This window comes from Aristolochia californica, unplaced genomic scaffold (assembly GCF_029961685.1).
Source record: "Aristolochia californica isolate CCGP_79_NKW_82.1479 unplaced genomic scaffold, dmAriCali1.0.hap1 SCAF_3, whole genome shotgun sequence".
In the NCBI taxonomy this organism is placed as follows: domain Eukaryota; kingdom Viridiplantae; phylum Streptophyta; class Magnoliopsida; order Piperales; family Aristolochiaceae; genus Aristolochia; species Aristolochia californica.
Window position 1 is genome coordinate 43,484,984 of NW_027181992.1, and position 12,801 is coordinate 43,497,784.

Below are 12,801 nucleotides of genomic sequence, written 5' to 3' on the forward strand. Positions count from 1 at the left end.
TAGGCTGAATGCCTAAACCACCCGGATTGCTGGGCATGCAAATATCCTTTCAACTCACCAAATGATATCTGAAGGTGTCCTCTTATCCTCTCTAGAGGAAACGTCGACCGATGGGATCAATCCTATTGCAAACGGAGGCCGGACAATGCATGAATGATAATAAATAGTTTGGTAGTCCTACCAAACAAGACTGAGAGTGAGTTGCTCAGTAGTAGATAAAAGCTTGCCCCTCCAAGTAACTAGCCTCTTCTCAAATTTCTCAATGAGGGGGGACCAAAGCGTCGCCGAAGGCCGAGAGTCAAAGAGTAGTAGTCCAAGATATGTAGCTGGCAAATTTCCCACTGAGCACCCCAAATAGTCAGCCATACCCTGAAGCACCGGTGAGTCGATATGATAGCCTAGGAGGGTGGTTTTTTTTCAGTTAATATTCTAACCAGAAGCCAATTCAAATAGTCCCAATACAGCACACAATTTTCGAATTTGATTCATAGCACTAACCCCAAAGCAAATTGTATTGTTTGCAAACTGAAGGATCGACACATCAAAGGCTGTACAATCCGTCGTGGGGAGGAGCCAACCCAAATTTTTGGCCGAGTAGATCAAAGATGATAGGTATTCCGCTACCACATTGAAGAGCAAAGGGGAAAGGGGGTCTCTCTGTCTGATCCTCCTGGATCCCTTAAAATAACCACAGGCCGTTCCATTGAGAAGAACGGAGTAGCTTGCAGAGGAGATGCAACTTTGAATCCAGAAGCGCCATTTTCCCAAGATAGTGTCCAAAAGCTTCCAGTTAACTCAGTCAAAGACTTTCTTAAAATCAAGCTTTAGGATGAATCTGGGAAGCTTTAAAGCCTTAAAATGGTGGATGAGCTCGTGACATGCCATGGCCGAGTCTAATATATTTCTTCCCTTGATAAAAGCACTTTGGCCATGATGAATGGCAATAGGGAGAACTGCCCTGAGGCGATTGGCAAGGAGGCGCGCAAGCACCTTGTAGGCACTAGTGGTGAGGTTGATTGGCCGAAAGTCAGAGGGAATTTTTGCCCCTTCTTTTTTAGGGATGAGGGCAATAAACGAAGCTCCGATGCTCCTATATCTGATGCCATACTGATAGAACGAGTGGACCATGCAGGCAATATCGTCTCTGATGAAGGGCCAACATCGGTGATAGAATTCCCCATTGAAACCATCCGGGCCCGGAGCATAATCCAAAGGAAGACCCAATGCTGCTTTTTCAATTTCCTTACTGGAGAAAGGGAGCTCAATGAGTCTAGCTGCGGCCGAAGGAATAGCCTGGAGATGAACCCTTTCAAAAAAAGGGCAAACTAGCTGGCCATCAAAGTATAATTCTGTAAAAAAGTTCACTAGTGAGTCTGAAATAAGAGAACGATCTGAGTTACTTTCACCATTGACGCTGAGCGTGGTGATGCGGTTGGCTCTTCTCCCAGCAGAGGCGACTGTATGGAAGAATTTAGTATTGGCATACCCCTCAACGAGCAATTTAAAACTTGCACGCTGCTTCCAGTGCACGAGTTCACTATGAGCGAAGGACTGCATTTGCACTTGGAGGGCGTATCTCTTGAGTAACTTCTGATGAAGAGAGGTTTCTAGATTCCTCTTCAAAGTCAAGAGTGGAAATCTGATACTTTTGAGCTCTTTCACCCGTCTCTGTAAAGATGAAGTCCCCTATCTTTGGATTGCAGGGGGTATCTAGTAGTAGCATTGGGACCTTCCTGGAGAAGCTATCTCAGATGACCTCTATTCTGGCGCTGGTAGGTGGCTAGGGGTGGAATTTTGGAGTGGGAATATCTCGGAGGTGGTGGAGGGGGAGAGTTTATAATTTGGGTGGTGGTTTGAGGGGTGTGAGGACCGTGGGATGGACTTATAGGGAGGCCTGCGGGGCTTTTAATGGTGGGGGGGGGGGGGGGGGGGGGCAGCAATAGGTATCTGGGGGTTGGAACTCGTTGATCCCTAACCAATTTTATTTCTCTAAGTGATTAATACATAATTTCAGAAATATCCTTCAAAAGCAGAATAATTACTTATAGTGACTGGACAACTTTACCTTTTAACTTAAAACTATAATACTTGAAATAGAACAAGTTAGATATATTTTATTTGGGGTAAGTGTTGCGGAACATGACATTGTTTTGTTCTGCAAGTCTTGACTCTTTCCCTGAACTAATGGGGGTTGGGTGGGGCTGGTTCTCAGTTTACTTGTCCATTCCCATCCCTAGCTGATTCTACTTAATGCCTGACTTAGTTATGAAGCATTTTTATTATTTTTCACTTTATTATGGGCATTATAAATGTAAATTATCACTTAACTCTTGGCCTTTAACCATTTCACTGTCTTATTCTTAAGGAACCTCAATACTTATAGATGTGTCTCTGGGAGCAGATGGCTCCATCATTAGTGGAAGCACAAATCATTCAGCAGGTGCAATGTCTTCTTCCAAAAAACGTAATAAGTTGTATGTTCACTTTCCCTCTTATAGTATAAGTTGTATGTTCACTTTTCCTCTTATAGTATATCTTAATTGTTCAAACATCATCATCTGAAATTCTCTGGTCATCTGAATACTTTGGAATATGAAAATGCATGAATGAAATTTCCAGATTGTATGGTTTTTTGATTTCTCACGTATTTAAATACATTGAGTTTCATTATGTGCTTGCTGCACTGCTATACAATTTGTATTATATATTCATCACATTTTAAACCTTCATTATTTAATTTCTACAATCAGTTTTATGCTATCTATGTATCACTGAGGGTCTGTTTTTGAACTTGTAGGGTGCATGTTGAGTCCTTGCCACAGTCAAATGATATAGACAGAGTATGCGGTTTAGTGACAGAGGCTGCACCAAGCTGTCAAGTGATAATTAATTGTTGAGTACACCTAACCTTTTGAAATTTATTAAGTTCAAGTTATACGAAGAACCTTCTGACAATACATTAGACTATTATCAATTAAAGTTTTTTTTGGGCCATTTCAAGAGTTTCTTTTCAAGTTTATCTCAAATAAAAAATTGTAGTTGTTCATAGTTAATTCAGAGGATTTTAGAAAATATGTCTCTCTTCCAACCATCCCAAACATATTTTGATTGAGATTGCTCATGTACCAGATCCTGGTCAAGTAGAGCAGATCTCAGACGAACTGTGATCCACTAACTTGGGATAATCATTATTCTTGAGACTGGTGACAGGGAGGAGAAAAGCTTGTGGCATGGCTAGCAAATGTCAAAAGTCTTGTCAAGCTCTTCGACATCATGCTATGTTGCTTGGATTCTTCTCAAGCAGACAACTTTTCATGGGCTGCCATCTGGAGGGTTCTGATGCTTCCAGATCCTAGTGCAGCACTTTTCAATATTAAAAATTTCCCCTTGATTGCATATAACTTGAACTTGCAGTTTACATTAATTTTAGTTAGTAGTTGAATCTTCATGCTCAATGATGGATGAGCAGGACGAGCGGGGGTGGGGCGAGTGGGGCCAGCGTAACGATGGACCTGGCAATGATGACGGAAAAGGTCGACGGAGGACCCAGTCTTTTGCTGCCGTAAATCGCAGAGGGGACTCCCCTTTGCTCTGGCGGCGAGAACAACAGCTCTCTCAGGTGCGTGAAGGATGACCTACCGGCAACTCTTCACGACGACGGTGGCAAAGGAAAGAATGTATTGGATGACGATCAGGATGGGAGGACGAAGATTCAGCGCCAGAGAATCGGAAGGAAGGATCATTTCCGAAACTCCCTGGTCATCCTCACTTTTGGTGACTTGGAACTTTCCCTAGGATGGGTCACAGACAGAAGCGGTGATTTTGTTTGCATTACAATCAGAAATGGTCTGAAAAGGTCTTTCATCTCGATCCTGATGTTGGCGGGGATGGATTTTCTTCATCTATACAACGGTGTAATTGGAAACGACACTCCATCACCATGGCTGCGGGAGCTGCAAACTGGACCTATCTTGTTCTCCCAGGTACAGGGATGCCAGGGAGTGTAAGATTGTCCCCTGTAGGAGGATTTGGTCATGGCCCAAATTTACATTCTGGAGCAAGCTGGCTTTTCTTTCAACTGGACCATCTTTTGAAATGCCCATTCCACACTTTTCCAGAAAAACATTACGAACCCCCAAACCATCCCTGCAACCATACTTTCGACACCTCCAAAATTCTCCAACCAGCACTTTCCCCCCTCCCGATGACTGGACCAGTGGCGGGTCTGATCTCACCGTCATTCGCCAACCCCAAGCTCCCCGTCCCAGCAACCACTCCAAATAATACCATTCCCCTAACCCGGAGTCACTCACTGAGGGCCGATGTTCTCTAGCTTCGTCGGTGATCGTGGAAGTTCTCTCCCCCTGCTGGGATAGAGGCACTCTTACCTCCTGGTTCAGGGACTGGCTCCAGCTTGATTACCGGTCTGACGCTTCCTTTTTGAGCCATCTGAGGTGGCTGGTTCAATTTCCGACGGATAAGGAAACCGCACTCCTCCCTTTGACGGACAACAATGGGCTTGTCATGGTGACCGACGGGGCCATTTCTCCTCCCTACAGTCCCTATGGACAATGGATCTTGATTTGGGGACTCCCGGTGGAGCTCTGGTCAGTGAGGACCTGGATCAGATTGCTCGGGTCTTCAGAAAGCCGATAAAAAGGGCAGACAACACATCCAACAGGGCCAGGCTTGATGTAGCCATGGTCTTCATTGCTCCATCGTCTCTTTGGTCGGAGACCTCTTTCTTCAAGATTGTTGTGGGACTGGATTACTTTTGGATCAAGGTGGTCTTCGGAGAATTAGCCACTACAGACTTGCTGACGATCCCTTCCCTACAAGTAGGCTGCCCATACCCCACGTCTCCTCCCCCATAGCTTGATCGAGTCATTGCTCGGCCGAGTCGATTCACCCAAACCAGTACTGCCATGGCATCCTCAAGACTCATCCACGTCACTCCCAAATTCCACTTCAAATTCAAAATCCCATTCTCTGATGCGCTCTGAGAATACAACTTTCCTTGTGTACAAACCTGGCACCTTTGTCAGCCATGCTATCCACATAACTACTTCCCCACCTACAACCCCTGCCACCTCTCAACCTATTTGCCATCCCACGCCGAATTTTCTACCTCAGAAACACCCACCAAATGACCCCCTTCCCCCCTCCACCATCCTGTTCCCTCCCCAGACCTCGACTGCGACAACTGCTGACCCCACCGCCCCATGACACCTAAACAACTCCAAAGTACATCCCGCCAAAGTACGACAACTCCCTTGGATTTTTCAACCAAGGTTTTGAGTCAACTTCTTTGAATACATGGCAGACCCAACCTCTAGCTGGTCAGTCCACGGCCCCACCAAAATCAACCCAACCCCTTTTTTTAAACACCATCCCGACGAACACCAAAACCGACCTCAACACTGAGGAGATGGATGCGCCGGTCGACTCCACAGCCCCCCCCCCCACTCTCCTCGAGATCATGCAGATTTATCGGATTCTGAATCCATAACTGGGGTAGTCCCCTGCTCTGAAAATCCTTCACCACCCATATTGGCTAATACCAAAGACGAAGAATAAATCGTCTACTGTCAAACCAATCGGGCGAGTCTATTGCTAGTGCTGCCGCCCCCCAGCAACAGAACGCAGCACCTAGAAGCCTCACCCTTCCTTTCCCAAATGATAGATCACAATGACTGATTGCTGAACTTCAATCTGAGCGTCATTGGTACGATGACGAAACATGGCAAAATATGATGAATTTGGCTCGGATTTTGGGAAGCTACCATGGGATAACAATTATAAAGGAGTCCAAAAGGAGAGCCATAAATGATTCTGATATCTTGGAATGTCCGGGGAGTAGGTTCAGCGTGGAAGCGAGCAATCATTTGTCGCTTCCTGATCCAATTCAATTCAAGCCTTCTATTGTTGTGCTCCAGGAGATGAAGTGTCAAGCCTCGGTTGATAGGCTCACTAGAGACCTCTGTAATTACTCCTCTTTAAATTGGGCAACCATCAATGCTATCGGCCACTCCAGAGGGATTATGGTGCTCTGGGATGATTCAATGTTTGATGTGCTAAATTTCACTATGGGAGGTTCTCGGTGGGCATCCACTTTTGGGACCGTACCTCGGGTACCCAATGGTGCCTTGCTGGGGTCTACGGGCTCAATTGATACCGAAAGAGGATTCGTTTTGGGGAGGAGCTCTCTGAGCTACAACTTCATTGGTCTTCGCCTTGGATATTTGCGGGGGATTTCAATGCTATTTGGTTTTGTTATGAAAAACAACCGCCAAGAACTTGTATCACTTCTTCTATGAGGGGATTTGTGGATTTCATTGGTAGTTGTGAGTTGGACGAAATCCCCCTCTCCGGGAAAACCTATACTTGGTCTAGCAGACAACAACATCCAATTCTTTCCAAGCTGGATAAGTTCCTTGCCGACACGAACTGGCTCCATCTCTATAAAAATGTGTCAGGGAGGGTTCTCAACCGGGTGGGATAAAACCATTAGCTCATTCTTTTATCCACCTCCTGCGGTAGATGGGGTCACCCCTCTTTTGATTTGAGAATGCTTGGTTGCTGGAATCTGATTTCGATACTTTGTTGAGGGACTAGTGGTCAAGTTTTCTGGCTTTGGGTAGAGCTGAATGGTCCCTTCCTTTGAAGTGAAAACTCCTTTTAAGGGCAAACTCAAAGATTGGTCCTTTGGCCATCATCGTTTATTAGGTGCCGAGAAGGCTTCTCTTCTCTCTTGAATTGCCGACATGGATTCGATAGAGGAGCAAAGATCTATATACGGAGGAATGTCTCAATCGGCCCAAAATTCAGCAACGTCATTTTGCCCCCCTCTCTCATGTGGCTGCATATTTGCTGGAGGTTCCTTTTTTGCATATGGAAATTGAAAAAGCGGTGATAGGCTTGTCTTGTGATAGGGCCAGGGGCCCTGAAAGTTTTAATGGCGAATTCTATTGTCGTGCCTGGCCATCATAAAGGAGGATGTGTACGATATGGTTCGAGGGTTTTTCGAACAGGGCATTACCTTACATAGCATGGGTGCCTCTAGTGGTGGCATCGAGCCGAGCCAAGCTTGAACCTGCATTTGTTCGAGCTTGCTTGATCTGAATACTTCAAACTTGAGCTCAGCCTCGAGCCCAAAATTTTTAACCGAGTTTGAGTTTGAGCTCGAGCCGGGGTTCAAGCTCCAGCCTACATTTAAAAATACAAAAATAAATAAAGAGAATATTGTGATGAACTTAGTCCCATTGAACTGCATGCTATCAGAGAGGAGTCCAAAACTTTGCAATGGAGCATACTAATGTATAGTAACCAGCTTAATAGACCTCAAAGAAAGAGCAAACACCTCCATCAATAGTGTTTATTCCATTGGCAAACAACAACATTAGATGTTGAGGGACCCAAAAGGGTTGAACGATCGATCGTCTTTGAGGTTTGAGGTAAGTAAGAGTAACTATCAACCAACTAAAGAGAGAATTGACGACAACAATCAAAGTAAAGGGTATTTTCATAGACCAAGTTCTATGTGGAGTGTGCTACACAAGAAAATCCTCACCAAAGACAATCTCATTTGATGTGGATCTCTCAATTCAAGCATCTCTTGCCTATTGTGTAACCCTGTTGATGAATCAACTGATCACTTCTTCATTGCAGCTACTCTTGGTGCATTTGAAGTTTCTTCTTCAGCATGTTTGAGATCCCCTTGTGTTTGCTTTGCTCCCTTCAGATACTTGTCCCAATCAGCTTTGGCTTTAGACTTCCTCTGCGGGGGTAGACTATGGTCAAAGCTTTCCTTGCTTTTGTCCCTTGGAGCATCTGAAATGAATGCAATTAGAAAACTTCTAGAATACGTCTACCTCATGGTCGAATATTGCAACAAAAACCATCTTTCAGATTGTTACGTGGTGCAGAACCTTGCCTCTCTTCAAGGAAGTTCACGGGATTTGTTGAAGAGTACTTGGTTTCAGGTCTCTTGCCTCTATCATGTCAGGCCCAGTATGGTTAAAATTTGGAAGCCTCCTGATCCCAACATCATCAAGTTCAACTTTGACTACTTCTCCTTGGGCAATCTTGGCCCTTGGGATTTGGTGGATTTTTTAGGAAATCCTTTGGTGCCATCTTAGCCTTCTTTGTTGGCTCTCTCAATGTCTCCGACTCTACCTTGACAAATTTGCAAGCCTTAAGACACGGTCTGTTGATCTTTTGGTACAATTTTCTAAGTTGGCTAGTCATTTTGGGATGGGCCTTGAACAGGTACTCATATGTGGGCCTCCACCCAAATTATTCACTTGTAGAGCCACAAAAGAGGGCCTACACGTTGTCAGAGTGGTTCCGTCTTCTCTTGTAGGCGGTAGCTTTCCGCACCTAACAGATCGGTCTTTTGGGTTGTATTGGCTAGCCGTTGTCATGGTATCAGAGTTGGGCATGCCACGTCCCGCGTTCAAATCCCGTGAGAGGCGGTCAAGAATGGGCGGGGTGGGTGTCAGAGTGGTTCCGTCCACTCTTGTAGGCGGTAGCTTTCCGCACCTAACAGATTGGTCTCTTGGGTTGTATTGGCTAGCCGCTGTCATGGTATCAGAGTTGGGCACGCACGTCCCGCGTTCGAATCTTGTGAGAGGCAATCAAGAATGGGCGGGGTGGGTGTCAGAGTGGTTCCGCCCACTCTTGTAGGCGGTAGCTTTCCACACCTAATAGATCGGTCTTTTGGGTGTATTTAGGGGGAGTGTTAAGGAATAGTCCCACATGGATTAATGAGTACAAAGATCTTGAGTTTATTAGTTGGGAAAGAGGTTTCCTAAGTTGGCTAATCATCATGGGATGGGCCTTTGACCTAACTTCAACATGGTATCAGAGCAGGTTTTGTGAGTTGACTTGGTCAACCCGTAGAGATAATGTGGTTCTTTTTCCAATCTATCATCTCTAGTACTTTAGGTTCGTATTTATTTATTTTTTTCTCTTTTTAGTTCCAATACCCCTAGTTTTCCTAGCATTCTCACCTCCATACTGAGCTTTTCATATTGAAAATTATATAGTGGCGGAAAGATACTCGAGTCTAATTTCCAATGCAAAACGAATTTTTGCAATCAGAGTTTTCTACAAAGAAAATCGATATTTGAAGCAACAAAGATCAGACTACTAGAGAAGTTCTAGCAGCAGCAGAAAATTTCTAATTTCGAGCCTTATTATGCCATCAAGAATGAGACTTTACAGGGAGAATTGTATATCAAAAGAAAGATCTGTAAGTCTATTTTCTTACCAATTCAACAAATTCTTAATCTGAGTTTTCTAGAGAGAGAGATCGATCTTGGAAGAGTCAATGGTCATGCTGGCCAAAGAAGAAATAGTACTTAGTTCGGCCATATTACAGATTCCAAAATCCATTAGATTCTTTATCTCAAAAGAAGTATATTTTATGAAAAAAAGTTATACTTAGTCAATTTATTAAGTTCTACCACTATAGTCTCCCCTAGTTTTCCAAAAAAAAACGGGTCACTTTGGAGGTATGAGAATTGCATAGTCATCTCTTTTTGGCTAAAGTTGTTTTCCTCTAGTATTTCTTCAATTTATCATCTTGTGTTGTTATCACTTCAGAGAAATGCCTAATCACACTACCTAAAAATTATAGGAGTGTGACCAACATCCAACTTGAGTCAAGTCTCTTATTCTTCACCCAAGAGGTGATTTGTGTTTGAGCTACCCTTAAAAAGTGAGTACTCTTTTTTTTCAGCCCTAAAGTTTGGCTAGTTTTCCCCCTTTAAAATTGAGCGGAGAGTGTGTTTCAGACTATGACCGTTTTGACTAGTATATGGAGTTTTGTCGTACAACTAGAAATGATTTTCTTCTCTCATATTGTGTTTTGTCCAAGTTGTGTCTCTATGTCCTTTTAATCTCCAACTTGTAGGGAGGAAGTAGAAGAAGAAGTACAAGAAAGAAGTATTTTGTTTTACATGTTGTGGTAATGTTTATGTGACCAAAATATTCAAGAAAGGGGGAGCACAAAAGATGAAGTTTTTGCATCTATGAAGAATTTTTTGTGGCAAAGAAAATTGAAGACTAAGAATCCTTTTTCATTGCAAGCTGAAGTTATAAACTCCAGCTTGAGGGTGAGTGTTGAAGAGAAGATATGGAAGGTGTTACTAACCATTGCGCCAAAAGATCGACCTCTTAGAGAAGGCGCAACGTGCATATTAAAGACAGGCAACGGACCAATTCTAACACTCCCCCGCACGTGCGACGCCCACAACACGGGGGATCAAATTTGTCAACACAAATATTGGGGGCAGCGGGATTCGAACACACGACCGACCCGCTCTGATACCATATTGAAACCATTTGCACTAAAAGATCGACCTATTAGCGAAGGTGCAACTTGCATATTAAAGACAGGCCCATTCCAACACTCCCCTGCACGGGGGACACCCGTGTACAAATGCAAATGCACAATCCCACCTATACAAAGACAACCAAAGACAAAGTCCCATGACGGAACAAATGAGGGGAGCGGAACTCGAACTCGAGACCAACCTGATCTGATACCATGTTACTAACCATTGCGCCAAAAGACCGGTCTGAGAGGTAGCGGAAAACCAAGTACTTAACCTAGGACCATAACATCACACCCACCTTCACGAGCCGACGTCCACGACAGCCCACTCTAATTTTTGCTAGGTCGCCCCCTTCACGCAGGACTTTCGCTGCTCAAGACTCTCGCCGGGATTCGAACTCCCGACGTAGCACCTGCTCTGATACCAAATGTTAAATTGGGTCGAAGGCCCTATCCAAAAATGACTAGCCAACTTAGGAAACCTCTTTACCAACTAATAAACTCAAGATCTTTGTACTCACTAATCTATGTGGGACTATTCCTTAACACTCCCCCTCACGTGTAGACCCTCTTTTGTGGCTCTACAAGTAGATAATTTAGGAGTAGGTAGTTTAGGTGTCAACTCTCTTTTTTTGTGGCTCTACAAGTGGATAGTTTTAGGTGTAGGCCATCTTTTGTGGCTCTACAAGTAGATAGTTTAGGTGCAGGCTCACATATGAGTACCCGCTTTGATACCATGTTAAGTTGGGTCCAAGGCCCTATCCCAAAATGACTAGTCAACTAAGGAAACTTATTTACCAACTAATAAACTTAAGATCTTTGTACTCACTAATCTATGTGGGACTATTCCTTAACAGAAGGTTCTTACATGACTCTCACAGGAAGAAGTCTCACAGAGCCAGAATTAATATAGTGGAGTCTTACAGGAGTCTCACAGAAGAGTCTCAGTTTAAAGGTGGTTTAGTTATATTAGTCTTCTATTTATGTTCAGTTGTTTAATTATGCTAGGACCTATATTTAAGCGTTAGACTTTGGGTGTAATTGCGACAAGGGTAGTTTAATTGTAATTGGACTTTACTACTTTCCTCTATTATAAATAGGGGCTCATGTACTCAGATTACAACAAGTCAATGAAGTTTTTCTCTTTTCCAGAAATTCAACAATTTCAATTGGTGTTCTGAGAAGGCCCCGTTATGGCGTCACTGGCCTTGTTTTTTTGGTATATTTGGAGTGATGTGCATAGAGCAGCCAATTGTGTACCTCCAATTTCTTATTGTAAGGAATCCCCCCATATGATGTTTTTTTTCTTTTCTTTCGGGCATAATGATATTGTGCCTCTTAAAAAAATAAAAAAAGACACTCAGTCTCAAGCAACTAGTTTGAGACATGGAGCTCAATTACAACCGCTGAGTGATGAGTCTTTTTACCCCCTAACATTTTTTCTATATTCAGCTTTTTTTTTAGAAAAAAGTTTGTTAATATTTGCCTCTAAAAAGAAAAGATTTGTACATGTCTTCCTTGATTCTTAAGCATATATGTCACCTCTTATACTGTGCTTGTTGCTGCATAACATTTTTTTCTGGAAGCAATAACTTTCATGTTAAGAATGTGATTCAAATCCATGATCTTTTGGACCTGTTGTCTGCTAACTTTTGAAGTTCATTTTTTTTAACAACTTCTGTTTATCTGTTGTTATGCACTTCTTAAACAGTTGTGCCCACCAACATATTTGATATCTCTAAATGTACTTTTGAACAAAATCAGGTTCTCCATTACCTCTTGCAACCAAAATATACCACTCAAAAAGAAATCGCCTCCGTACAGCTATTGGACATCTTTATAATGACGCATTGAAAAAAGAGCTTGGATTTGATTCCCTAGGGACCATACAGGATGTTTCCACACTCTCTTCACTGTCTGCATCTGCTGATAATTTGCTGTATGGGGCAAGGAAGGATGAAGTGGATCCAAATAAGGTTTATCCATCTTATTTATTCCCCCATTTATACCCTTCTACTTTTTTTTACTAAGTCCCTCCCTTTCATGTCAACAAAATAAATGCTTCTATGTTAGAACTTGAACTTTGGTTCTTGGACATCTTGTTAATTTTGATTGGCATTTCGATCTTTCTTTTCTGTGTAGAATTTGTTCTCTCTTTTTGAATCTGTTATGTCAAATCACTTAGGTTGGGCAAGTTGCTTAAATATGCGCCGCCCATAGTGTACCACGTAATTCAAGCTTATCAAATTTTAGGAATTTTTTTTAGCAAATATTTATTAATATGCATTTGGTTACTTTTTCTTGTGTTTGTAGGCTTGGTATGAAGAACTAATTGTACTTTGTTGTTCACATAACTGATTCTCCTTCCTGAGTTGGACTCCACAATACCTGGATTATGCTTATGAATCTTACACAACATTGGCCGCACAATTGTCATAAAAAGTGTACCTTTGAAATGCGGT

At 43.0% G+C, this 12,801-nt stretch overlaps 1 protein-coding gene across 3 annotated transcripts in view; it reads left to right on the forward strand.

Annotated features, from left to right (window-relative positions):
- LOC137959163 (uncharacterized) overlaps positions 1 to 12,801 on the forward strand; it is a 39,151-nt gene that overhangs the window by 18,959 nt on the left and 7,391 nt on the right. For all 3 annotated transcript variants that reach the window (XM_068806499.1, XM_068806497.1, XM_068806498.1), the window contains exons 8-10: positions 2,366 to 2,474; positions 2,798 to 2,892; positions 12,104 to 12,315. In XM_068806499.1, coding sequence (XP_068662600.1) covers positions 2,366 to 2,474; positions 2,798 to 2,892; positions 12,104 to 12,315 — 416 coding nt within the window. The remainder of the gene's footprint in view (positions 1 to 2,365; positions 2,475 to 2,797; positions 2,893 to 12,103; positions 12,316 to 12,801) is intronic.